At 50.9% G+C, this 27046-nt stretch overlaps 5 protein-coding genes and 3 pseudogenes across 5 annotated transcripts; 5 read left to right on the top strand and 3 right to left on the bottom strand.

Moving 5' to 3' along the window:
• Positions 1-582: 582 nt before the first annotated feature.
• SAPIO_CDS3122 lies at positions 583-1551 on the top strand (annotated as a pseudogene; the record flags this gene model as incomplete).
• A 2441-nt stretch (positions 1552-3992) lies between these two features.
• SAPIO_CDS3121 lies at positions 3993-4778 on the top strand (annotated as a pseudogene; the record flags this gene model as incomplete).
• Positions 4779-5954: 1176 nt separating this feature from the next.
• On the top strand, positions 5955-7285 carry SAPIO_CDS3120 (uncharacterized protein; the record flags this gene model as incomplete). Its single annotated transcript, XM_016785985.1, has 3 exons — positions 5955-6373; positions 6489-6889; positions 6996-7285. The coding sequence occupies 3 exons, from the start codon at positions 5955-5957 to the stop codon at positions 7283-7285; spliced, it is 1110 nt and encodes a 369-aa protein (XP_016643991.1).
• Positions 7286-8629: 1344 nt separating this feature from the next.
• On the bottom strand, positions 8630-9695 carry SAPIO_CDS3119 (uncharacterized protein; the record flags this gene model as incomplete). Its single annotated transcript, XM_016785984.1, has 3 exons — positions 8630-8674; positions 8752-9365; positions 9524-9695. 3 exons carry the CDS (start codon positions 9693-9695, stop codon positions 8630-8632), a joined length of 831 nt encoding a protein of 276 aa, XP_016643990.1.
• Positions 9696-17364: 7669 nt separating this feature from the next.
• SAPIO_CDS3118 lies at positions 17365-18570 on the top strand (annotated as a pseudogene; the record flags this gene model as incomplete).
• A 787-nt stretch (positions 18571-19357) lies between these two features.
• Positions 19358-20438, bottom strand: SAPIO_CDS3117 (uncharacterized protein; the record flags this gene model as incomplete). The annotated part of the gene is made up of 4 exons (XM_016785983.1): positions 19358-19821; positions 19899-20220; positions 20300-20318; positions 20398-20438. 4 exons carry the CDS (start codon positions 20436-20438, stop codon positions 19358-19360), a joined length of 846 nt encoding a protein of 281 aa, XP_016643989.1.
• A 3837-nt stretch (positions 20439-24275) lies between these two features.
• On the top strand, positions 24276-25072 carry SAPIO_CDS3116 (uncharacterized protein; the record flags this gene model as incomplete). The annotated part of the gene is made up of 3 exons (XM_016785982.1): positions 24276-24299; positions 24378-24382; positions 24490-25072. The coding sequence occupies 3 exons, from the start codon at positions 24276-24278 to the stop codon at positions 25070-25072; spliced, it is 612 nt and encodes a 203-aa protein (XP_016643988.1).
• Positions 25073-26136: 1064 nt separating this feature from the next.
• On the bottom strand, positions 26137-27046 carry SAPIO_CDS3115 (uncharacterized protein; the record flags this gene model as incomplete). Its single annotated transcript, XM_016785981.1, has 5 exons — positions 26137-26231; positions 26298-26518; positions 26620-26726; positions 26883-26955; positions 27027-27046. The coding sequence occupies 5 exons, from the start codon at positions 27044-27046 to the stop codon at positions 26137-26139; spliced, it is 516 nt and encodes a 171-aa protein (XP_016643987.1).

Below are 27046 nucleotides of genomic sequence, written 5' to 3'. Positions count from 1 at the left end.
ACTGGAGCTACTTTGTAAGAGTTCCTCGGATTTCCACGCGGCAGTCGCAACCAAGGCGAGCGCAGCTTCCTATTTTTGTCAAGACCCAGAGTCTCTTGATCACCTCGATTCAAGTTCCAATCAATCCGCGCACGCCTCTCCCAAAGTGGCATCTCCCTTATTACCTTGAAATTCTTCGCTGCAACAACTTTTTCCTGCTGCTAAAGCGCTTGCATCCTTTTTCTTCGTCCGTGGACACACACCAGACACAACTGAACCCTCCCGCCTTCATACCACCCGCACCCACCACCACATCGTGACTGATACCTGCTACCACTTGACCTTCCCAAATCTTGGCTCTGCATACACCCCCCCAATCACGACTGCAGCTTGTAGCATTGATTGCTACCGTACCAAGACACTGTCTCTCCTCCCCACCCGCTCTGGTTGTACGTCTCTCGGCCCAGGCCAGTGCGCTACCACCAGACCCTAAATCGAATCTGCTTTTATTCCCGTCTTCACGGCAATCCGACTTTCGATTTCCCCTTTTGTCGTCCTTTTCCAAGACTTGGTCAACCCGAAAAGTCGACAACCACCAGCACAATGCCAGCCATAGTCAGAGCGTTGACGACGCGAAAGGTGAAGATGAGCCTTGAGCTTGCTCAAGAGGCGAGGGAGAGGGCCGCCATGCAGCGAAGCAAGACTACGAAGCAGACCATTGGCCGAACCGACTCGGGTCGATCTCACCCTTCTCGATCCAACTCGTCTGCCACGCGCCCAAAGATTTCCGCACCCATCGAACTCATTCACACGACGAACATGCTCTCGTACAATGCACCAGATCTTCCCAGGCCTTCCACTAGCACCTCAAGCAGGTCTTCTACCAAGTCCGTGACGCACACCGATGAAGAGTCTAATCGCAGTCCTTCAACTGCTGCGTCCACTCCTCCTACCAGTCCAGATGTTCCCTCGAGTGAGCTCAAGCGATCGACATCGCCCGAGCCGAACCACCTGTCATGCTACTTTATGCCTCCCCTGCCCGCGCAGGTCTCCAGTAACTCACCTTTGGCATCCGCGCCAGCCATTCCTCAGCGCGCCCCTTCGCACACGAAGCAGGCCTCTATCGATCGCCAAAGGTCCATCTCGCACATGCCCAAGGACAGCGCCAGGTCGATGTCGAGGGGCAACTACTCTTTCACCCGAAGCGCCTCAACTGCCACCTCCTTCTCCAGCATGTCCCAGGACTCCGTCCAGACCCAGTCCACCGGTATCTCGTCGACCGGCTCTTACGCCCCCATGAGTGCTCCTGTCGAGAAGATGCAGTACACTCCTCCACCCCCCTCGCAGCACCCCTTCGGTCTCGAGCTCGCCCAGGTTACCGAAATCGCCGAGGAGTTCGGCGTCAGCAGCAAGCTCGAAATTATTGATGAGGAGGAGCAGGAGCTTGCGTCCCGTGGGCTTTGCAAAATCAGTGCCGATGTGTATCTCAACGACATCAAGAACATTGCCTCCTTTTTCTTCCACGATCGCGATGCCACACACGCCAGACCCGCCCCTGCGGTTTGGATCTAAGGCCGCGATAGTTTCGACGCATCCTTCTTCTTCACTGTACATACCTTTACGTTTCTTTTACACTACTTCTACACACGAGCACTGGACAGGCAAACGGCGATATAAGGGCACGCATTCCAACAGGAGAGGATTGGACCAAATGAATGGAGGGCAAAGCAAAGGGGGCTACATGGCAACGGTTTTCAAGGGACATCTGGCGTTGGGGCTTTTTACAAATGGTTGATTTTGTCAATTTTTTCCCCTTTTCTTTACACCCCCCGAACGCCTTGCGGCTTTTTCTTTTTACAAGTGATGTGGTGAATATTCCCCGTGCCGTTAGAGGCAGCAACCTACCAAGTCTGGTACATTTCTGCCGACTTACATGTCGGTTCCAATTGAGATACCATTTTCCCCAAAAAGCTGATTGCCTATGAGTCTCTGTGATCTATGGGCCTTCCCTTGAAACTCGACAGTAACTTTTACCAACATTGCTGGGCCTAGTGCTATCATGTGGTCTGGCCCTTGCCACCCCGGAGCTAGCAAGACCGAAAATCGTGTTCTCTAAACTATGAAAACGAGGTGCACATTCTTGGAGTGCGGGGTGGATAATATGCGACGTGAAGCTCATGTGAGACCCTGCCAAAAGCCGAGGCGAGCAACTCCCCGTGTGCTTCCTCCACTTGTCCGTCGAAACCCTGGAACCTTCGACGAGTGCCCCATGGGGGAAAGGACCACTAGTCGATCCTTGGCCTTCTTCTGCTAGTGCTAGTGGCGGTTTTTCCTCGTCGGCCCATGTCATTTGATTGCTGCAATTAATTAATCCACGAGGTGGGATGGAGCGGTCTCAGGACGTTAAAATCCCGAACTGCCTAAACCTCCATATTGAGTAAGCCTGCTGGACGACCTGCGGATTGGCTAGGAGGGAAACCTGGAGGTGGTTTGCTTGTTTCTATTGTCTTTCTTGCTGGTGGGAAGTTAATACTAGATGCGTCTTAATTCCTCCGCCTAAATCCTTGAATGGGGAACTGGAATGAGAAGTTATTTGTCTCTCTAGGCTAGACTCTTCGGTCCTCACACCACACTCCGGGGGAGAAAGAACGTGAGCCTTAGGTCGCTTGCGGTCGAAATCCAGTGCCGGACCACCAGCCTTGAATCATGAGATATCGAAACAGTCCTGAACACTTTCTCAAGCTCGAAACAATGTTCCCGGTGTTTCTATAGGCTGGATAAAGGCGGACAGATGACGAAAGAACATCTGAGACTTTCCGTTTCTGCCTAGCAAAGGGAAAAAGAAGAAAAGCGCAAGGAAAAAACGAAAAGAGAAAACGTGAGAAACAAAATTGTTTCGGGTTTCCTCCCGCTGTTTCAATGGTCGGCGCGGCAGTTGCGGGGAGGGAGTGATTGTCGATCAACCAGCCTTTTCGAGCAGAGAAGAGACAGCACGGGCCTGGGAGTAGTACCCGGTCTTGGATAGTTGGATCAATATGGCCCGGGGCTGAAGTGATAACGGGAAGAGTGTCCAGGAGGCTCAAGATACACGGTTGTACCTTTGTAGTGGATGTCGTGAGACGGGAAACTAAGACATGGGGTTTGGCGTATTATCAAGAGATCACCTGGCCAGACGAAGCTCTCCAAGGGTCATGTCTTACTGCTCAACCTGCTCTATGCGGGGCATATCGATGAAAAAGATGAAGTTTCAATCAGTCCGCCCAGGTCGACTGATCTGCGCCGAGTTGACTAGCTTCGTGACACGGCCCCTTTCGGGCCTGTTAACCAAACGATGGAGGAAGTATTTGACTGGGACTCCCTCTAGTCGGATCAATCGAGGGATAATGCTGTCGGGTTCGCGGCAAGGGGGACACCGAATTTATGTCGCTAATCCATGCTGGCAGAGGCCAGGACCCTTAGTTTTGACTGAGAGGCGGCTTTGGCCATGCAAGCCATTCGTCTTCATTCAGTCTTGGTCGGTGATGTCAGTGCAATGCCAAGGAGATCTTGCATCAATTTGATCTGAAGAGCCAAGCCAGCCCACAACAAGGATCTACCGCACTAGAGTCGAGAAAATGAGACTTCCACGGTTTCCACTGCGTCCGCTCTTCCCAGCTTAACCACCAAGAGAGCTCCACACCTCTTATTCAAGGGCAAAAAAAATCGATATCTAATCAGTGAAGCAGGTCGTGTAAGTGAGCCTTAACCGGACTCGGGACTCCGAGCGCCAGCGGGATTGGGCAGTTGATCACGTGATGATTGCACCAACAAGACGCATGCTGCGTTGTCAAGCAGACAGACACGATCAACTCATTTCGCATCTCTCGGAGGGTCGACATCCTCCGTTGAGTCGCAAACGGACGGTCCTAATTTTCCCTATTGATCTGATGGACTCCAGTCTCAGGTAGCCGATGCCTTTCCTATATGGTGAGGTAAAGTAGGCACCCCTTGTCCGAGTCCCGTCACCATCCCACATGTCTCCTTTTTCCATCCTCCGCCTCCCAACGAAGCTGCGCCGGCGCGCAAGGCGCAACCGAATGAAGACCCTCCTATTCCTCATATTCCTCGTCCTCCTCCTCGTCGTTCCCTTCTACGTCATCTACAAGCCGCCGGCGGCCCTCATCCGACACTTTGCCCGAAAATGGCCCGATGTCCTCTTCGAGGTCGAGACGAAAAAGAAGATCATCGCGCTGACGCTCGACGATGCGCCAAGCGTGCACACGCGGCAGATAATGGAGCTGTTGCGAGCAAATGATGCGAAGGCGACCTTCTTCGTGATCGGCTCGCAGGTCGAGGGCCGAGAGGATCGCCTTCGGGAACTTATCCGGAATGGAAACGAGCTCGGGAACCACGCCATGCACGATGAGCCATCACGATCTTTAAGTGACGAGAAGCTCGAGTCGGAGATCTACGAAGTGCGCCAGATGCTCCGGGATGCGTACGAGAAGGAAGGGATCGATCCGCCGAATAACTACTTCCGACCGGGATCGGGCTTGTTCAGCGATCGCATGCGGCGTCTCGTCGACAGGCTGGGGTACAGGATAGTCCTTGGTGGGATATATCCTCATGACCCGCAGATCCCGTACTGGTGGATGAACGCGAATCATATTTTGAGCATGTTGAGGCCCGGGGCTATCATCATTTGCCATGATCGGAGGAGCTGGACGGTGCCGATGTTGAAGAAAGTGCTTCCGGAGGCGAAGAGGAGGGGTTACAAGTTTGTTACCGTCACGGAACTTTTGAAGGAGGCCGAGACCTAGAAAAGGCATCGGGTCTATATCGACCAACATTTGCATTGGTCTATAAAGGGCGAGGCCAAGGGCTATATTATGATCTATGTATTTCTTTGGGAACTGTTGGCGTTCTTTGGGGCATCTCTGATAGATCTTGTAAACTGTATATTCACCCCTAATATCAATTTTATAGACTTGTATGCCGCAGAATTCGCCGCTTTCTGTGTCTAAGATTGCCCGGGGCCGTTCCATGAGGCATCGACTTTACCGCCGGATTTCGAAGCCGGTTTCACTCTCAACTACATCTCGGTCCTCCCTGTCAAGCTTCACCACTAAGGCATACCTTGGTCCCTGGTTGATGTGCTTTACTAATGTCTCGATATCGGCCTCATCTCCCTGAGCCTCGCCATCAACCTAGATCGTTCCCTCTTAGCTGTCCGTATCTTACATCCACACAACAAACTGATGAGTGGTCCATAGTCATGCCTACCTACCTTGTTGTTAGGGATGTTGCGGACCCATCCAGTTAGGTTAAGCTCCCGTGCCTTTCTCTGAGTAAAGAATCTAAACCCTCGAAAGCTCGGGTCAATTTCATGTAAAATTCAACGCATACATAGTTGAACAAAGCCAAAACGCACCGGAAGCCAACGCCTATATATGCGGCCGGGTTAGGTGGTTGTCACACTCCAAAGGCGCTGCGTGTAAGCCGGACTTACCCTGGACTTCTCCACCATGCACACGAAAATAGATCTAGCCAGACATATCCAGTTAGAAGTGCCACATTTTCATGAATGAGCAGACATCGTGGCAGCACTCTTCTTACTCTTTTCGTCATTATAGCCGTTGTTTGTGGCTGTTCTTACTTCAATCTCGATGGGGGGAGGGACGAGCCTCCCCTTGTAGGCGGGGAATAGTGCGTTATCGAGATAAAACTTGGGGATAACCCAATTGGATTCTGTGTCGGCAGAATATCGGCTAATTATTTCACAACATTTAAGACTCGACAACGCCAACCTTTCGCCTCCCTTGAGGAGGCCAAAGTCGTCTCGAGGTAGTCAACTGTGCCATACCATTGCCAACCTCACAACGCCTATCCATTAATAACAAAATTTCATCAGCCGAGACGAGAAACACGCGACAACCCAACCGACAAATTCGAAACGATAAACGAAACGCCTTCATAATCACAACCATTGCGCCGCAATGGAACCCACACCCACAGCCATCAACGACACCACCTCTAATGACACACCTGTCGTCTTCCGCGCCAAAAGAAAGAAGGCCACCATCCGCAATCGGCCCGACGATATACCCTCCGCTGCAGATACCCCGAGCCCATCCGTGATAGAAGGCACGCCAGCAATCGCCTCGCGCATTGGAGAAGAAGAAGATGACGGACCTTCCGTCGCAGAGGTCCTTCGCCAGCGCAGGAAACAGCAGAGGTTAGGAGGCATCGGGTTCGGGCCAGAGAAACCTCTAAGCGATCTAGGTGATGAAGAGGTGCAGGAACAGGCCGTTGTGCGGGCCGAGGGGGCCCTTGATGCGGATGCGATTTTGGGCGGGATACCGAAGCGCTTCGCGGTGCAGACTGGCCTGGTCGGCGAGTTGGTGAATAAACACATGTGAGTGCAGCGCTCCCACTTTAACCTGTGATGGCTCTTTTTGCCCTTATTTTTTTTTCTTTTCCCTTCGTTTTCGTGCAGGCCACGTCTCGTGGAATACAACTAACCAAGCAAGGATGGAATACGTAGAATCGAAGCTCACTAGCCGCCACGCAACCCTGACCGGGACCTTACCACCGCAACAACAGCCCCAACAGCAAGGCGTATTATCAACTGGAGCAGACGCATCCACGACACCGACCGGCGGCTTCGATGCCCAAAAACGAACCATTCACGGGAAGCTCATGGAGGTCGACCTCGGCGAAGAAGTGCGGAACCAGAACGTCGCTCTCACGGAGAAGGCGAAGAGGAAACTTGAAGGACGGCCATTCGATGGCGAAGAGCAGGAGGGCGGCGGTTCCCCGAGGAAGACGCGGCTGGGCAGGGATGGGCAGCCTATCAGGGGCAGGAATCGGAGGAATAGTGATGATATCAAGAGAGATCAGCTCGTGGAGCAGATTCTACACGAAAACAGACGTACGTGGACTTTCCCACCCTCGACGACCTCCCCCCCATTCTTAAACTTTTTTTTTCTTTTTCTCTTGTCGTGCGGAAGTCATGATGCTAACTTCTGAGATTATAGTCGACGTCTACCATGTCCCCGAAGAACAGACTGTGGAGGACGCAGACCACGAATATGAGGGCTCCGCCGACGACCGCATCGCCGAAGAGTTTAAGCGGGAATTCCTCGACGCCGTCGCGCAACGCCGGCAAAGACGGCGAGCTGCCCGCGCGGCTCGACCGACCGACAAGAAACCCAATCCCGACGTCCTTCGAGGACCGAAGCTGGGCGGAAGCAGAAATGTGCGATCGGCGGTGCGGGATATCCTGCTTCAACAGGAAAAGGATAAAGCGAAGGCTGGGAGGAGATAGGACCGTAATCATCTCGGGCATCATTATAGTTATAAATCCTTTATATGATCGTTTCTGTTGCCCTGAGCCACCACCTAATTTATCTTAACTGCAGGCGTATTCACAGGCGCATGATTAGTGAACTGTATGAATTATTTCATAGCTCTAGTAAACAGTTTGACGTGGATACGTCTTGGGCATATACCACCAGCAGTCCACCTATATATACGCCATCCTCCAAACTCGTCATTGCTCGTGTTGTTGGATCATCTCAGCTCCCAGGTCTCAGGTCGCCGTGATTGCCACGCTCCCCAATAACACCGCGTTGGGGAAACTTGTAGTGAGAAACTGTGATCCCGTTATAACTCGACATGCTGGCCGTCTCTTATTCTCATCAGTCTTTTGAACCCATCCAATCAGAAATTCATAGCTCCAATACAAAGGAAAGTAAAGGAAAGGAAAGGAAAGGGGAGAAGAGAAGAAGAAGAAACAAAAACGAAAAAACAGAACGCCAAATAGGAACTAACGAGCCCCAAACAAAACAAAGAAACGAATTATGTTAATCCACTCGTGATCATGGCAAGGGACCCGAAATATATAATAAAAAAAAAAAAGAGAAAAAAAAGGGAGAGAAGAAAGGGAAAGGAAAGTGGACCAAGGACGGGAAGCCCGAACGAGGAAATCGAATCAAAAAGGTGTGAAGAAATCCCTAGACCGGGTATGACGCCAAAGAGACATCCAAGTCTCATAATGCAACATCTTTATAATATATGCGACTCCTTTCATTACCGTATTGCGCCAATCCAACCGTGAGGAATGAGGGTGTTCGTTTAACCAATGCTACAAGAGAGGGGAACGTGGGCGAAAGATCAAACGAGGAGACAATAGAAGAAAAGAAAAGGGGGAAGGGGGAAGGGAGTAGGAGCCCAAAAGGAATGAGGGAACGTTTTCTGAAGAATAGCTCATCTAATGTCAAGTTGGAAGGGCTTAAACCGGCCGCCGATTGTTGCACATCGAGGACATTTTCGCCGGGCGCCTTGTTCAGCCATCAACACATCAACGCAAGCTGGGCAAAGGCCGCAGATGCATTCCGTACAGGCAAACGATTCCCTGAGGAGAGATACCGATTGGCAGGCTGCGCAGTATATCTGTGTATTTTGAGATGAGTAACTCGGCGACGAGTCTGATAGACCTCGGGACTCCATGTGAAAATTGTCGCCACTTTCGCCGCTTTCAACGGATGGAAAGGGGTGTGGGTCATTGAGCTCCTGGTTGTAAGATGGGGGTGTGAGAGCTTGCTGGAGTGGCGATGCCTGGTAGTTGTTCGGTTGGAAATGGGGATGGGAGAATGGGGGCAAGGAAGCTCTATGAATGGACACTGGCGACTGGGGCACCTGTTAAGATCAGGACCTGGCACAAATATAACTGACGCTTGAGTGGGCGCGCGCCGGGGGAAGAAGGGGGGGGAGGGCTTCAAATACACTTACAGGAGTTCTATCTTCGTCTATATCACCTGCGGCAGAAGCTGCTTGATCCGCGGCATCAATTAGATCTTCCCAACGCTTCCCGTAGTCGGCGGATGGCTCAGCTGATAGCGCTTTCCGATCATGTAAGCTCGGTCTTAAGCGTTCATCATTCTGTATCCTTCGCAACCAATCATTCGTAGAGCCTTTTGACTTTTGCTTTTTGTGGTGAGCTTCCCTGCCACGTTTGGTGACAGACTGCTTTCGAGGCCGGCTGGGCCCGAGAGTTCGGTGCAAAGGCGGCAGGGTCGACGACCGTCCCGGTGGCGAATTGGCAAGGATCGAGGGGAGCAAGTCTCTCGGCCTATTCGAATTCACCGAAGAAAAGGGATCGCTGGTAACATCACCGCCCGTTAAGTGGATTGGAGGCAGTTCGATGGAGGATCGGGGGATCTTTCGACCGTCCGTGTCGGAGTGCCAGTCCTGCTGTTGCCACGGGTGTTTTAGCATCTCCCTTCCAATCATGAAATCGACTGGCGGGATCTTTACCCCTTCAGAGTCCCATTCGTGTTCGGCTCGATGGCCGTGGAGCTGGGCCAGGGCAGCCGCAGCGCTCGCGGCTGGCGGCATCGAGGCACCTGTGAAATTAAGGTTAGGACTCTGATGCTACGCAGTCAAAACCCACACAATTCGAGCTGCCCCGATATGCACGTCGGGTCATATCATAAAGCGCATGACGCCGACAGGCAAGTGGCCCAGTCGAAGCACAAAGAACGACAATTTCGAGGGTACGAACCCTGTGGATTGGTAGCCGTGCCCTGGGCGGGAACAGCAGGAGTAGAGTTTTGCTGCTGAGCCGGAGCACGTTCGGATGGAGGAGTATTGATCATGAGCAGGAAGCTTTCTTCGGTAGCGGGGAGCTTCGAAATGTAGTGTTCGGGGTGGGCTCGTCTAATATGCTCCTGCATGGAACGATAACGTTTTTCCTGCGAACAAGATAATTTCCATTAGCCTCCAATTGCCCTTGAATCTAGAAAAAAAAAAAAAAAAAATTATGAACCAAAAAAATATCAGAACTAGAATAAGAAAATAAAATAAAAGAGCCGGTCCTGCCCTTCAGCCACTAAGCGCAGGATGCTTAGGAGACAGTAGGGATCGCCCAGATAGCCGAATGCGAATCTAGGAAACGTCATGCACCGACTTTCCCGTCACTCAATTCGCAAGTTCGTTGCTGCGATGGAAGGGCTTCCAAAATAGGTATGGACGCAAAAATTAGCTGACTGGCCGAGGGTAGTTGAGACTTACGCCAATGCAGCGCTTGCGACAGCTTGAGCCATCTTGGTTTCGCAGGGGGCAAACGACTTCATTGTTGGCGTCCGTGATTGAGAAGGACGAGGTCAGAGAAGATCGGGGTGGCATTTGATCATGAGAACCCCACCATGCGCTGGTGGAAAGCGGAGGACGGGGCCGTGGTGGTGAGACTGAGACTTCGGGGTCGGGAGGGGTCGACAGCACCGTTATCGATTAGAGATTGCGATTGAGCGGGCGGTATAAGTCTGGAGCTGGGTGAGGTCGCGCATTTGCAGCAGATTCTGCCGTCAAGTCATAAAAGCTATTCTTGTTGCGAGAGGTAGCAGATTTGCCTGCAGGAATTGCGATGTACGGGTGAGCTGTCGAAGGAGCTTTCCTCTGGAGCGAAGCTTCAGTTGGGGTTGTTAAATCTTAGTTATCCAACGGGTGAGGTGTAGCTATGGCAAAGGATATGCTTCCCGGCCACGGTCGTCGCAGGTGTGAGTAGAGCTGTGAGTAGACAGGTGAGGAAAAAGAGAGGAGAAAGAAGAGATTGTGCAGGCTGGTGCTGAGATCAGGTGTATTGTGTATTGCTGGAGCGGAGCGGGAGGGGGTGTGGAGAGTGTGGAGGCGAGAGTTGATGGGAGGATAGGAATAAAGAAGGGCGTGGAGCCACCAATGCTACACGGAGCAGCACCGGGCCTGGTGTGTTCTTGTAAATTTGGCGATGAGAAAAGAGGATGAGCAGAAGACGAAGGCGGTGGAGGTGGAGTGTCTAATAAGTTGTCAAATGATAAACGTAGTATTGCGCGACGAGAGAAACATAAAAAGGAAACGGATCAAATAACACCCTGTTACTGACCTTCGAAGGGGGGGGGAGAGAACTTGAACAGTCATGAAGCGAGAGAGGGGGTGGGAGGGAACCTGGCACCTGCTAATACCAATGCCTCTGTCTGCTGTGCTCCGTTTCCGAAGGGGAGAAGAGACCGACCTGGACAGGACCAGACCGGACAATGGAGTGGGATTCTGGAGCTTCAGAGAAGTACTCAGTGTTAATATGTCTCAGCTCCTACTGGGTACGGGGAGCTCAGCTGCAGATGACAGGGCAGGCTAGGCCCGGAACTTGCGACTGATCACCGATCAAAGGTACTGCTTCATTATATCCTTGTAGCATCAAATACTTGCACTTGAAATACAACGTCGTCCAGTGAGCCGTGCTATACTTGTATATGAGCTCAAGCAGGAGCTTGCTCGCATTAAGGTCCAGTCTTGTCTCACAGATTCTCCAAGTACTTTCGTACAAAGACTTCGTACAATCCGGATGGAAGGACCCCTCCTCGGCTGGGGATCTTACCCCCACACAATCCTCGACTCCCGTGACGATAACTTCGCCAAGTGCCTCTGCACAAACGATCCTCGATCCCCTCTAACCATTCTGTCTTTGGCGAACCGGTCTTTCTAAGCTCGCAACCACAGGCGCCAAATCGAAATCTCCATCATTGATCCCGACTCGCTTGACCCGGCTGGTTTTGGAAGCACCTAGCCTACGGACGGATTCCTTGCTGGTCGTTTTGCTGCGAATACTTCGTAACATTGGACTCGGGGTGCGGTGGGTGGGTCCGTCCCAAACCAGACTTCAATCTTGCATTGGACAGGCGCAAAGTCATTGTACCGACGTAAAGACAGGACAATGATACGTGAAGGTACAGGTTAAACAGCAAGATACCAGCCAGGCAGATGCTGTAATTCATGGTGGCCCTCGAATTGGCGCTTGTTATTAGGGAGCTTGACGGAATTCTTTGTCACAGTTTAGGTCTATACTTCACAGTAGCTCATTCTTAGTATCGGACAAGATGGCAGTTATGTTACGAAGCTCACCTGGTGCACCCCACGCTTATGAGAGTGAAGAGGAACATTTAGTGTCAAAGTACTTCGTACTTGCATCCTAACTTGGCAGTACTTTCAACTGGGATATGGTAATGTCCCAATATAAATGCTGCAAAAAATAAGCACCCCGAATACCGTGGATGCGGGCAGTCATGGGTGCGATTATTTTGGCTGCTGGCGGCAGTTATATTGGTTTTGATGCTGCTTAAACAATAATAGTAAACCGAGGTACCGTCGTGTGGAGAGGGGTAGTCACACAGCTCGGTGCTCTCTCCCAAGGAGCCTATACTTTGGGGGTATTTAATGTGTTATGCAAGCCGTGCTCTAATGCGTTCCGACCTTCTTGATGTTCTCTAAGCTCCTGCTCCTGGGAGGTCATAGCTCGGCGGTTTTCTCTTCCATTGCTCCAGATGATATCCCACTGATTGAGGGATCTTGTACTCCGTATGCGAATACACCGTGACTCAAGTTCAATCAAATCCCAGGCCCTAAGTACATACTCCGTCCGTGAATAGCACTTGAAGTTCTCCACTTCGAGGTTGTTACGTCCACCCCCTGCGATTTTTCTCCATTCTTTCTTGAAGAGAGGATTATACACTGTACAAGTACAATACAGTACGGATTGGATCTCCATGATTTTCAAGCCAGCGATTGGTAGATTCGTTCTGACCAAGGAAAGTGACTTTGTTTGAGAACCGGCAACCAAGGTCGTGTAAGTACCCACAGTGTCATGCCAAAACAGCGGGAAGGTGGGAGAGCTTGGTCTGGAACCAAGCTCATTGGATTTTAATTCTCATGGGGTCAGAAAAAAAAAAAAAAAAAATAAATAAATAAAAAGAGTTGGTCCACTAGCCACCATGCTCGGTTTCTAGTTTACTTCGTAAAGCTGTGTAATATTACTGAATATCCATGGAATTTTTTTTTCTCCCCACGACAATGGTGTAGTGTGAGTGACGTACGATGGAGCAATCGACCTCAAGCTTGGCGATCCCCTTGTCTAGGAGCTTCTTACATTCCTCCCTGGCAGATCGAGGATGATAATAATAGAGATCTCAACTCGCGAATACAGTATTTTGAGCAGTACTAGCCTTATCTTGATCAGTGGACAAAGACATCCTGAAACCTAGCAGAATCCTACAGATGCCCTTGTCAATCAGTCAATGTCTTGAAGACGAGCAAGAACCAGAAAAAGGGAAGACGAAAAGAAAGGAAAGGAAACTCCCGTGGAATGAACAACTCCGAAACCATTGCGGCCAAAAAACACGAATCGATGATTTCGTGGAAGAGCTCTTACAGGTAATACAAGAAGAGCTGAGCTCAAGATTAACCGAGCTAATCCGCACCATCAAGCACCTCTCAAAATTTCATTCTCAAGCAGCAATCTCAAGCTCGGCTGTAACAGAAAATTCGGTGCCGGGAAATGTCGTGCACACGGCGGATCTAAGGATAGTACTTCATACTAGCTCATGTTGATGTTCCATTCTCTGCCTATCATGTGGCGCCATGGTACCATTTGTAGCGCCAAGCTCGGGGACGTCAGAATTGTTACTGCTACCTCAGTTGACGAGGTATTAATTGGCCAGGCCCTGACGAGGAAGGTGCTGCGAATTTTCGTTACTCTCCACTACCATCTGCGAAGTACGAAGTAGTGTCAGTAGGGTAAGTACAACTACGTCAGTAGTGGATGAGGCAGGGAAGGATAAGTTAGAACGACGGTGGTGAGGGGCAGAATTCGTCCAATGGTCCCCACTCGGGTCAGCCCAGCTCACTCGATAAGAGCTTCGAACTGAACTGATAACGATTATACCACCTCATCTGGTTCTTGCCACGACCAAACAAGCTACCACAGAGCTCTGAAACTCTTCAATTATAGCTCCCCTAGCTTCGCTCCAGCTTATTACAGCTTCACACCCATTTTGGCATCAATCTCCCGCCGAGCAGAAATCGTCTCACGTGGTCCCAAAGTTAAGCCCTTGCAACGGTGCAGGAGCTAGCCGGGTGAGAGTTGCACAGTTCGCGAACTGTACGGAGTACACATGTTATGTGCGGGGTACGGGAGGTATTATTCCACTCAATGCACGCCCGGATACAAGGGTACCGGCAACAGCGCCACCGCCAGCCACCGAAAGCTCCATTCCTTCGAAGGTACCTATTGTATGCAGCGCTTCGTTCGAGGTACACCTTTCTCCACAGGATTCGGCATACCGAGGAAACTCTGGAGCTTACACCACAGCCGGCTTGGAGCTATCATGGGGGTGGCGCCAGCGGAAGACGGAAGTGGGAAACGAAAAGGGAAGGAAAAAAGAGTAACGAGAAGAAAAAGAAGAAAAAAAAGAAAAAGGAAAAAAGAAGAAAAACAAAAAACTTAGCTCTGACTGGTCAGAGTCAGTCGCTGAGCTAGTGATGAGCGCTTCCCAGTATCGGCTCTTCTAGGAATGATTCGCAGCAAGGTCCTTTTTCACGTGCAGGTTTGGCTGTCTCAGAATGAAAATGGGTCGACCCTGTTTCTCGAGCCTGGGGGCGTTTGGGTTTACGGACTCGTCAGACATTGGTTGCGCGATTGCCGAATTTAATGTGTAGGTCCTCCAAAACGCTGGATGGTTGTCCAGCCCCCTGAATTAACTGGAGAGTTCCAGCCCGAGAAATCGTCCTGTCCTGGATCTTAAGCTCAGAAAACCGCCTCCATCAATGGTCCCCTTTTACTAGCAATACTTGGCCACCCTTGGGGGTACGTCAAGTTCACTAATAGAGATTTTTCTCGAACGAGGCGTGGAGACCACATGACATCCACGAGGGCAACTAACGAGAAAGAAAAAGAAATAGAAATAGGAAAAAAAAAAAATTCTATGTTGGTTCACCGAGCTCGAAACGGGGCCCCCGAATACTAAGGCGGTGTAGCACGGTTTTTAGTACCTCGGTCCCAACAAATTGCATCATAACCAAGGCATCAATCTGTCGGTGTGAAGGAAATTAGCTAAAAAAGTAAAGAGACGCAGCCCTATACGACCATGACAGCGTCATCGATGCGAACAGCCAGCACTTGAGACCAGCCAGCAATCAGGAACAAGACCAAAGACGGGTCTCATGCTCTGTCACATCCTGTACATGTATGCATTCTGCGGTCCCCGTACTCGGTATGCAAAGCCATTTACGAATGGAGCCACTCCTTCGACGCTTAGACTTAAGTAAGGGACGATAACCCTAGGCAGTTACAGTTGCACAGCCGGTACTTCGATTTGCTCCGGAATTAATATACACTACGTTGATCAACATGCTCGCACTTGTGAGCGACTAGTGTCTTTGGGTTCAGGCTTCTGGAACAAAATTGGATCAGTAATGGCTTGGGAGGCAACGGGTGCGCAGGGGGCCATTATTGTGGGGGATAAGCACCGATAAGATCGCAACGTGCTCTGGAAGAAGATCCAGAATCAGACAACGGCAATAACGTTGTGAAATCTTGAAGCCGAGTGGACACTACTAGACCATGAAGGTGCTCGGTAATAAGCCAAGGTGGTCAACCACATCGTACTGGCGGTCAGGCCGACGTTTGGCAGCAGGACGTAATACAGACTTCGTCTAGCATGAGCTCTGGTCGTGATGCCAATGCCATCATTTCTTCTCAATCTGATAGATCTAGGAAGCTGCTTTCCCACTAAAGACCCAGCGCTCTTGTTCCATTTGATTGACTCCCTCCATCGTGTCAGGTAAGCATCCTCAGGCTCCATTAATCTTCATCGGCTTCGGATGATTCGAAGGAGTGACCCCTATCGGATTGAAACTTGGTCAGGTGGCGAGCTCCAACTGTTCTAACTTCTAGCTCGAATCCATACAGGCGAGCTAGCCACGCGTTGGTGTTGGAGCTCCTGCACTAACTAAGTTCTTGGTACTACAACGCTCAAGCTCGCTTCTCACTGAGCGGCGAGTGGCCGTGGTGGCAAAAGGTTTTTAATGGAGGGAGCAACAGGTCTTCAACAACTCCGAGTGGTCCCAGTGGCCCGTCCACCACCACCCACCTCCTGACCGCCTTCATCGAAGCCTCGAGTTAAATGCCACCTCCTTTCCCGAACTTGAAGCTGAGAAAATGGGGCAAATAAGGAGTGCAGGAAGAAGGGTCAGGGTCCGGGTCCAGGCCGAATTATATCCACCAGTTGGTCTCGATTCGTTTGCCAAGACTGCTAGGTAAAAGAGCTCTCTACACTACGCAGAGCTATTAGTAGAACTGGTGTTAGAGGCTGATTTCAGAACGAGAAAACTTTCGCCAGAATCCTGTGCTGCTCTTCGAGTTTCCGTTCTCAGCAATCGCCTTTTCCTGCCCTCTATCTCTAGATCGCATAATGTTAACGCGCGGATAAGTCCATGCTGATAATCTTTCCATGACCAGCCCGTAAGAACTTGCCCGAACATCGAAGCACCAGCCGGGCAGCCATTAGCTGCAGGGGTGTCTCACTCCGATGAAAATCACCCACACGTTGTGGGAAGATCTAAAACATCTTCTTGTCACAGACATCGCCCGCACAGATCCTTTGACGCCTTTTTCCCCTCCCCCTCACTTTTACGTCCGCATCGTCCTCGGCATCGAGATTCCAACTACGGTTGATCATCTTGGGATATCCGAGACTGTGTTTATTTCACGGAGCGTGGGTACAGAAATAGAATCTTCCACGCTTCTCAATGTGGCTTTCCTTCCCCTGTCCGATTTAAGACGTGATGTGTTGGGGTATTTTCAGTAGACACTGGCGTGTTAGTCTGGATGAGTTTAATCTTTCGTTACATTCTTCGAATTAGAGCACACATCCCCCCGGCCCCCGGAGAGTTAATTCTGTTTCAACCGCGTGCTTCGTAGTTTTCTTTTGATCTCAAAAGGCTCGGGAGCTCAAGCACCCCTTAGACGCGCCAAGCTGTCCTCTTTGCAGAAGGAAGCAAGAAGTCCCGAAGCGCTCCAAGCTTCTGCACTTCCACGGGGCAACCCGCAAGACAAGCTGCCACGCCCAGTCGCGTCCAGATGCCCTCTACGGGAGCGGCGGACTCAAAGGACGTCCAATGGAATGACACGCTCGTTTTATCAAATGATCTTGTCGCCGAATAATAGATGATCTTCACTCCGCCTCTCTCGTCAATCCTAAACCTTGTCTCGAGCGCGGGTTATTCTTTCCCGGTCCCATTCGTGCTTCTTTTTGCCCGATGGGAAAGTCTACCCTTTCCGCCCCGTGGGCATCTACGCGTTCATCGTCTTGAACCGTTGATCTCTTTTTAAATAAGCGGCCTTTCCTCCTCCCCTTTCGCACATGTTCGTTCGTCGTTGTCTCTCCGGGGATCAAGTCCCGCCGAGGCACTTACATCCCAGGGAAGATTTGGCTGGCCTGACACGAGTACCCGGGAACACTTAGGAGTCATTGGCTGAGTTATTGGTCGTGGTTCCTTCCGTGGATAGCAAATCTTCTCATCATATTGGCCTACGTCATGTCGTTGTCAGTAAAGCAGCTCAATGCCGACGCCTCTTTCCTCCTAGCCTTCGAGGCCCTTGCCGATGCCTCATCTCCATACCACCGACCGGAGCCATTCACAGTGCTGACGGACCCTTGGATAACGGGGCCCTCAAAGATATTCCACCCTATCTTCGCCCTGACGAACCCCAAGACAGTAGCTTGCATTTCCAATTTACGGGATCTCCCGGAGCCGGACCTGGTCATCATCAGCCAACATAAAAGTGACCACTGCAATGAGGCTACGTTACGGCAGCTGCCGCCGACAGGGACCAAGACGCAGATCCTGGCTGTTCCTGCTGCGGCGAGACTTATTAGGAGTTGGAACTACTTTGACAAGAGCAAGATTCTTACTATCCCTCGCTGGGACGAATCATCGTCGAAAGACACAGTAGTCCGGGTTCCGGTACCCTCGTTTATATCCGGAGGAGAGCCCGGAGAGGTGACTGTAACTTTCGTCCAGCAAAAAAGGGATATTAGCGGCCTCCATGCCGCCATTGGCATCACATATCGGTCACCCACGACCCGGCGCCCATTTCCTCCTTGGAGCGTCTTCACGCCGCCGGCGACGCCAAACAGCGCACGGTTCCCCAACCCGGCCCCCTACCCTCCCACCACACAAGCACTCCTCTTGGCCCCTCCAACACCGCCTTCATCCCCGCGTCCGGCCCGATCCATCCGCGCCGCCCGGTCGACCAACTTTCACCGAGGGATAAGCCCACATCCGACACCGACACCGGGCCAGGTCCCCGCCCTCTCCATCATCTTCTCACCGCACGGCATCTCCTACCGCAGCCTCGAGTCCTACGTAAAGAATCACCTCATCCCAGAATCTGCTCTCCCTCTGACGGCTCTCCTCCACTGCTTCGACGCGGTATCAAACCCCTGGTGGCTCGGGGGAAACATCAGCTCCGGCGTCCCGGCCGGCCAGGAGACGGCCTTGGCGCTCAACGCCCGAGTCTGGGTGAGCGCGCATGACGGGGACAAGGATGTTAGCGGCCTCATGACGAAGATGCTCAGGGCGAGGAGGTATGCGCGCGAAGAGGTCCTCGAGGTCTTGGCCCCGACTGGGAAGGGATCTGGTACTCGAGGCGAGAGGGAGACGGAGGTGGTGATGCTGGGGACGGGCGAGGAGATTGTGCTCTGCCGAGAGGGGCTCATCGGCGGCGGTGAGAAACGTTGAACTAACTTTGATTTCTGGTGAAACTTTGGATTGGGAAATGGATACTGATTTTGGGGGGAACGGCTGTTCTTTGGCTTACGGGATGGCGTATTTGATTTTAATGATTCCAAGTTGGTTTGCAGTACATGGATAGCATATTCTAGCTGAGTTTTGTGAGAATTTCTCTTCGGTACGAGTTACGGCACACTGAGGTGGAATATACCCATGACGGTACAGGGCGGGACTGGAGAGGGACCAGGTGTCCCCAAAGATTTGCAGGTCTTGTTATATCACATATTAGATTGGGCACGAGAGGCTAGTTAACACATGGAAATGGTGATGCGCATATCATAATAACAAGAGCCATTTAATTTCGGCCTTGAGAACGTTGCAATTGTCCATTAGAGATCTCTAACTTGCTGTTTCATAATCCGCATCACAATCACTTCACATCGGTAGGTTCTAAGAAAGGAGGGCTGTTAACGTTCTTCTATTGCTCCTGCTATTGCTCGTGCTAGGGTATCCGTTTGTCCTAGGACCAGACCTATCGCCTCCATGAATGTTTGTAAAAGGTTCGTCAGGGATGTACTTCCTTCCACCTTCCCCTAGCCATGACTTTTTGGTCCTGCTCTCATGAACCTGAGAGAGTGTACATATCAAGAAGAAAAGGACAAAAGAGAGTGAAAACTGAGGAACGGAAAGAGAAGCAGAAAAAAAAATCAATAGAAAACAAAATGCAAAGAGCCACTCCTGTTGGCCGGCACACGTAGACCTGAGTAGGCCACATAAATGTAGAGCAGAGCAGATTCTACTTCATCTGCTTCAAAATCTCGCTCAAGAAGTCCTCGAAGCTCAGAGTAATATAGCCGTCTCGATCGTCATCATACTTCTTGAACACGTCGGTCATCCTCTTCAAAGAGATGCATGCTTGGACAAAGAGGTCAAAGCTCATGACTCCCTCGCCACGCTTATCATATGTCCTAAAGAGCAACTCAACGAAGCCGGGTGTAAGACGATATCGGAAGGCAATGAGAGCATTCGTAAACTCGGGAAGAGAGATGTTTCCAGAGCGGTCGACATCGAAGCGGTCGAAAAGGGTGCGCCAGGAGGCAAGGAATGACCAGAGGCCGCAGAACTCTTCGAACCCAATTGTACCGGAGCGATCAGAGTCGAACATGCGAATCATCATTCGAACAGTCTGCGGGTCGAAAGAAGTCCAGTCTCCGTTGACCAGGGCTGCGCTAAGCTCAGCCTCGGAAAGTTGACCGGTGCCTAGAAAATACGAAGGTACGTCAGCTGCCTGCAAGGAGAACGAACGATGGCGCAAAGAAATGGATCAAGTAGCATACCATCTTTATCAACGGCGCGAAACAATGGTAAGAGCTTCGGGTCGGCTGCGCCAGAAGGAGCGGCGTCTGGCGAAGGAGGCGGCCTGTTGTCTGTGGGTGGCCGCGTATGATGGGTCGGTCGCGGTCCTCCCGCAATCGGCGGGGGAGAAGTCGCACCGTAGTTGTGAGGATGAGTGGGACTTAGTCTATGATGGGCTCCTTCGCGTGAGTCGTGGCGACGATGAGAGCTTTGGCTCCCTGAAGGGCGTAGGTCCTGGCGGGGTAGAGGCGGGGCAGGTTTACTATCATACCCATTGTGCTTGGAAGAACCACCACCAGATTTCTGCGAAACGTAAAGGTCAGATCCGTCGCATTGGATATAGTCAGGAGGCCGGGAAGCCGGGTGGTTGGACTGCTCTTACATTCTCAGGCTCTGCGAACCTAGCGACGTATGAATGTTAGTTGCTGTCCTTGGACTAGGATCGCGGAGGTTGGCTGGGAAAGAGGGAGAGGGACGCACCTTGGAAGCTCATCTGGGTTGTAGGATCTGTTGTACGCCATGACGGATGTGGGTTGCCGATGTCGCGAGATTCAAGCTATGCTTTTTTTTGTCTTCTGACTCGTTAGAAACGGACACGATGAACGGGTCCAGCAGACTCTGATTATATATTCGTCGTCTTCTGCATGAGGCGACTCGGCTAAGGCGAGGATTATCAGCACCAGATCACCGTGGCGCAATGAAATTGAGGCCGGGAAGGCTCAAAGGGCGGGGTCAGCAGCAGGAGCGGAGCCCCAAATTTGATAGTCGCCAAGGCTCGAGTTCCAAGGCGATCCCGGTGGAAGAATGGGCAAGAGCTTGGAAGATAAATTCTAGGTTTTCTTTGTCGCTGAGGAGTGTGGAGTGTCTGTTTCGACTACGCGACTACGCCAAGGCGATTGAGAATGTACGAAGTACGTAACGTAAAGTAGATGCGAGCACAATGCACGAAAGTATCAGGATGTGAGTACGTGAGTACATCGTGGACAATGGAGGGGCTCCAATCCAATTGTCAGCCAAGAGGAGCTGATGTAATAATGCCTGGTGCGGGACTCAGACCAAGACTCAGCAAAGTCCCCGGCATGGCTCAAGCGGAAGCAACGATGGAGGTCGCAGGGGCTGCGCGGAGCTTGGGAAGGAGGGGGAACTGTGGAAGGATCAACGACCTAGTGTTTTGCAGGACGCAGGCTGTCTCAGATCATCCCATTGATATTAGCGAGGGATGCGGTATGCAAACGACTCTTCTACTCTTAAACTCTCATCAGTCAGTGCGTACCGTTTAGCCGCTGCTACCCCTGTTTGCAACCCCTCCTGCAGCCTCGACGCTCTCAACAAACGACAGTCGAAACCCATTGACTGCTGCGAATGGTGAGCCATTGTCGAATACACACTAAATAAAGTACGCGCAAGGCCCAAACTTCTCAGACTGGAAAACACGTCGGAGAAGGGCTTGGGAATGTCATAGCAGGCAGACTTGCGGCCAAAACCTAACACACGAGGTTACACGACACGGAAGCCGATATACAGCAGGCCCCAAGCTGTTTGCGGAGGCGTCTGATGAATCATTCAATTGTTTAAATGTGGACAACATTCGGAAGAGAGCGAGCAATAAGATGCGGCACTTGGACAGACACTCCCCTCTCCCCGGAACACGCAATAGGGCCCGCCTAGAATCCAACTTCTGTTGACGTTAAGCCCTTCGCTACGAAAGCAACTAGTGGGTTGCCCAAGGTCAAGGAGGGTGATTGCCTTGGGTCACAAGTCAAATCTCCTAGAATATTTTGTTCTTGTGAAGTAGAAGAACGAGTAAATACTAACACGCTTTCAAGAGTCATAAATCGTATATCGTCCTATTGCAGGCACTGATTAACATTCCGATTAAATCTTATCTTCCCTTAATATTGCGTCGGCTCTTTCCGAGCTCTACCGCATCCCCGGATTGTCTTGGCAGGACCAGCATCACGCCGTTACCAGAGTGTTGGAAAATTAGTGGAGAGGATCACCTCAACCCGGCCCTACGATAAATTCGATTGTTGCTTCGGCTGCTGGGAGTTTATCCTTTCCATCTTCTATTCGAGAGAGAATAGGGTCTAGGACCTCTCATACGAGCCATCTGATATTCCGATGGCTAGCTTCAAAACCCCCTCTCCTTACCTTCAAGTTGACGATTCAGTCCATCTCAAATTTTATGTGTTTTAGTTTTAACAGGCCTATTGCTGCCAGGCAGCAAACCCAGATCTGAGACCTGGAGGTCCGGTAAGTGAAATCGTGATACAGGCGGGACTACCTCGGTATATGGAGCAAGGATCTCCTCGAAGGGATCATTTCTCGCCCAGGGTCGTTACAGTCTCTCGGTAAATCACCATCTAGAAACAAGGAGTCGTTATACTCCCAACTGGTAGATAGATATGCGTGGTGAAACTGGAGGCTCGTCGGCCAGTACTTGACGAAAGGGGTTATTCGAAAATCTCATCTCATCTCCCATTAGCCATAAGAAGTCTCAAGTTGTGACCAATCTTCGGTATTCTTGACTCCACCCATGAGCAGCGAGAATGTTGACATGGGAGAGGGTATGGTTAAGTGGACGCCAATGTTCAGATAGCGAGCTGTCATTGAGGCCTGGGCCATGACCGTCGGCCTGGTTCAGCATCTTCTCCAACCCGGTGATTGTGACAGTTTCGATACTTCTGTTAATAGTGTCACTTAGGTCTGGCAGAGGCATTAATACAATACACGATTTTGGGTTCTTGAATATTCCCAATGGAGAGGCCAAAGCCATCCCTATGGTGACCGGATGTAGATTGAATAGTGTAGCTCACATAGATTCAGCTCTGGCGGCATGGCATCAAAGTGAGTGTAGACTCATTTACTTGAAGATTCAACCATCCCAATCTCGGTTTGTGAGGCGCACCAGCCCCGACTAGACTCTTAACATCAAAGAACTCAGACAACTGGACAGGAAAGAAGGAGATTTTCGTCCCCAGATTAACAGCTTGTTCGTTCGGTGCAAGAGCTGATTTCGGTGCAGGCGGGTGGTTCTCCAATCTTAGTGCGGACTTCGATTCCGCGCATCCTTCAATGTTGCCCTTTCAGCGACAAGAGGGGAAAAAGGAACTTTTTTTTTTTAAAAAAAAAAAAAAAAAAAAAAAAAAAAAAAAAAATCCAACTTTTATATATATACGAAGAGATTGCGTTCATATATACAACACAACGTATTTGACGAGATACATTTGATCAATGATGGATCAGCCTTCATGGTTGGGTTTCGCATAGCACCTGAAGCACAGTTCTTTCTCCTGTCCTCGGGCCTCGGCGGATGAAGAAAGGAAGCGTCGAGGCAACCTCGAGGAGCACAGAGTTTGCCGATGCCCTTGGGCGGCGGTCTAGTGTTAATGGATTAATTGACCAAATCTCTGGATCTCAGATCAAATCTCTGCAGGCTGTTAAGGCCCATCGTTTGTCATACAAAGCACGTAATTGCATTTGCCCGCTCCGAATCCACTTTTTGTTGCCGCCCGCTCCCCCCAACCACTTGACCAACATAAGAATACCCAATATCGACGCCTATAAACCTGCACTCTTCTTCCTGTTAGTTTTGCCCTGGCATAGAAAACAATCAGATCGATACCGTGCTGTTGCGCTCACTGACTTCCCTCACTTTTTTTTTTTATCCAGATCTGGTCGCTTATCGACCTTTTCCTGTTACTCATGGACCCGTTAACCACGGATGGCGCCGAATTTTGGCTCTTTGGTTATGGGTATGTCAAATGTCACAGCGGCTGTGGCTCCTTCCATACTTACAATCCCCGTGCCGTCCCCTTCATTGTTCCTTCCCGTCCCCTTAGCTGCCCCTTTCCCCGCTCTTCCCGAGCCTCGTGTTCTCAAACAGCGGGCGAAGTGTTGCACTTTCAACATCACAATACTTTGTCTACCTCGCCCACCCATATCTCTTCTTCCCGGCTCCCCTCTGCAAAGGGAGGACTTATATAAGGAGGGAGCTCCTTGCTCTATAGGAGAATGGCGGGAGCGACCCTAGCACGGGGTAGACAACAATAGCCCAATCACCATGGCGAAGCATTTGCAAACCCCTATACAATGCTGGGATCTTCGGTCTCCCTTCATTGCTTTCATCTTCTCCGCCGACGCCGCACTTTTTCATCTCTGACAGTTGTTTCTTTGTCACCACTTTAGGAGCTTGATATGGAAGCCTCCTCCACACTTCGGTAGCTTTACCCTATCCCCACGTTCCACCCCGAAGACGTTAGGGAACCTCCCGAAATTCCTGACTGGGATTCATTTCAAAATGCAGATCGGAGAGTTCCCGGCTGGGTGACCGGTTATGTCCGTAGATTCTGGCAGGTATGTTCTCCTCCTTGTTCACAGAGGTACGTCTGAGTGTCTGAGGGCAAAGACCACACCTCCAGGAATTTCGCACGTTCACGTATACTAATGACCAGCGTTAGGCGAGGTAAATACACTCAAGAGAGTTACTATCAGGGCGTCCTCATACCTCTTTGAAGGCACCCGACTTTTGACCACGACTCGAGGCAGACTAACTATAGGAAATATTAACAGCCAAGACCACCGTGGGACGCCTGAAGCTCCAGGAAGAGTTGTTACTTTAATCGAGCGCGAATACTGGCAAAGCCTGACCGACCATCACCAGTCTGCTCCTGAAAGGGTTTGGGGCGTTGCTTACCGAATAGAGCGTGAGAAGGTTGCTGAGGTAAAGGATTATCTTGACATCCGTGAGATCAACGGATACTCCATACAATATGCTTCGTTTTATCCTGCCAAGGGTGAAGCCGCTATCCGGACGCTTGTATACATCGGAACTCCCGACAACGACCAGTTTACCGGTGTCCAGGAGCCACAGGCTCTTTCGGAGCACATCACCCGAAGCCACGGCCCGTCAGGGCCGAACATCGAGTACCTTCTCAGTCTAGAAGCTGCATTAAATGCCCTGGGCCCCGAGGCTGGTGATGAGCATGTCTCCGACCTCTCAAGTCGAGCGAGGGCTATTTTGGGACTTGCCGAAGAACCCGCGAGCAACATTGCCATTGCCATCAAGGCAGAGACGGCCATCTCCAGTGAACATGAACCCTTCAAGCAAGAACACAGCATTGACGAGCAGGAGGAAACCGAGAAGGATTCCTAAGAAATGCCGAGATGTTGCGTTGATAATAGCCGACCGCATCATGTTGAATCGGGTGGTTAAGAACACAGCGTTGAGAAGAGTACGGCTTGCCGACTTACCCTGAGTAGTCACTCAATGATCATGCCTCCACTTCCGATGGCGAGAATCGCCCAGTTCGTGAGAGAGCTGGAAAGCAAGTCAGTCGGGATAGTTTTACTTTTCTTGGGGGAGTTAACAATCTGGTCCTCCATCCACGACACCTTCTGTTGCCCGCCGTTTTGTTCTATCATAGCCTCATAGCCTAAACGAAGACTCATAACAGCCGCTCCTTACCTTTCACCAGTTGGTTATTCCTTTGAGACCTCTACCTCACTACCCTTCTTCCAATCCGTTCCCAGGGGTAGTTGGCTCCGCAGCACATATCCGGACGCACTGAACGACGGAATACTTGACAGGTATAGACCGGACACGCCTGCCTATTCGTTTACAGGCCTCGAAAAAGCGAACCGGATCCGAGAAAAAAAAAAAAGAAAAAAAAAAAAAGAGACGCCGAGCAGAAGATAAACAAATGCGTAGGTTCAATGCAGACATAAAACATGGACTCTCGAGCAAGGATAAGAAAACGAAAACATGCAACAAGACCAAGTTCCCCGTTTCTCCCCATCAAAAAGACAGAATACAAGCATTCGTAACTGAGCGGCCGTATCAAACAATCTCGCCCTCCCCTTTTCCTTTTTTCTCCCTCGTCATTTTCTTTCGCCCGACGCTCATATGCCTTGAACACATCCCTTGATCCATGTAACCCGTTTTTTTTTTTCCTTCCCAGTTCCCAACCTCCATCTAGTTGACCCAAGAAGACCGTACACATGCTGACCCAAGGTATTTTCGTTGGCAAATACTTCTCACTGATTGCTTGATCGTACAAGTGAACACGAAATGGTAGGCTCGGATAGGATACGACGTATTCTGTTGGCGACTACTGAATCAATGACTCAGAGCTCTCAGAGCACCGAAATCGTGGATCTCGGTTCTCGGCAAGGCGACAAAGAGGGCTAGCGCAAGACTCGATGACATTCTGGTGGAGTTTAGTAGCCGCGACCACCGTTGCTGTTTCCCCCTTGGGGCATTTGATGTGGCGGCGGCTGGTTAGGATCGGGGTAGACATATTGAGGCGGGTACCCTAGCCGCCATCAGCAAGACGGTTTGAAGTAATAATGAGTCGGTAAGGGCCGAACCAAGAACCTACCTTGAGGCACACCATATGGCTGCTGGGGGTATCCCCGGCCATACACCTGAGGCGGCATGTTCATTCCTGGCATCGGGTACCCTTGAGGAGCACCATACGGCATCGGAGGCGCGCCGTAGCCTCCTCCACGACCCATATAGGGCGGAGCGGCGCCTCGACCGACGTTCGTTCTCGGGCCATTGTCAGAGGCCTTGTCAACGCGGATCGTTCGCCCATCAAAGCTAAACGTTGCATTAGCCAGGCTACGGTTTTTCCTTCCCCGAAGAACTCTCGAAAGTGGGAAAGGGAAATGGAAAGGGTGATCGCAATGAGGCATCCGTACTCGACATTGTTCATCGCTGCAATAGCCTTCTGAGCGTCCGCTTCCTGAGTGTAGCGAACGAATCCAAATCCCCGGCTACGGCCAGTGTCCCTATCCTTAACAACCACCTTTTCGCAATCGACACACGCCGCCAATGGTTAGACTTATTATTTCCACTCGCTTTCTGCGTTCAAGAGAAGAAGGAGAAGGCTTCCATGGGCCACCCAAGTCTACTCTGGGGACCAGTTTAATGCTGGATAGCGCAAGGCGGTGATGGGACTTACGGCTTCCTCGACGGGGCCAAACTCTTCGAACTTCTGACGCAGAGTAGCCTCCTCTGTGTGCCATGCTAGGCCTCTATACAAATCGATTCATCAGGCGCTAGGCTCAATAAGATGCGACGATCAACTTCTTGACTCGGAGCTTACCCGATAAATAACTTCGACAT

The sequence above is a fragment of the Scedosporium apiospermum genome (assembly GCF_000732125.1).
Source record: "Scedosporium apiospermum strain IHEM 14462 chromosome Unknown SEQ_SAPIO_0088, whole genome shotgun sequence".
Classification (NCBI taxonomy): domain Eukaryota; kingdom Fungi; phylum Ascomycota; class Sordariomycetes; order Microascales; family Microascaceae; genus Scedosporium; species Scedosporium apiospermum.
Note: the sequence above shows the minus strand (reverse complement) of the source record. Positions and strands in the feature narration are given on the sequence as shown.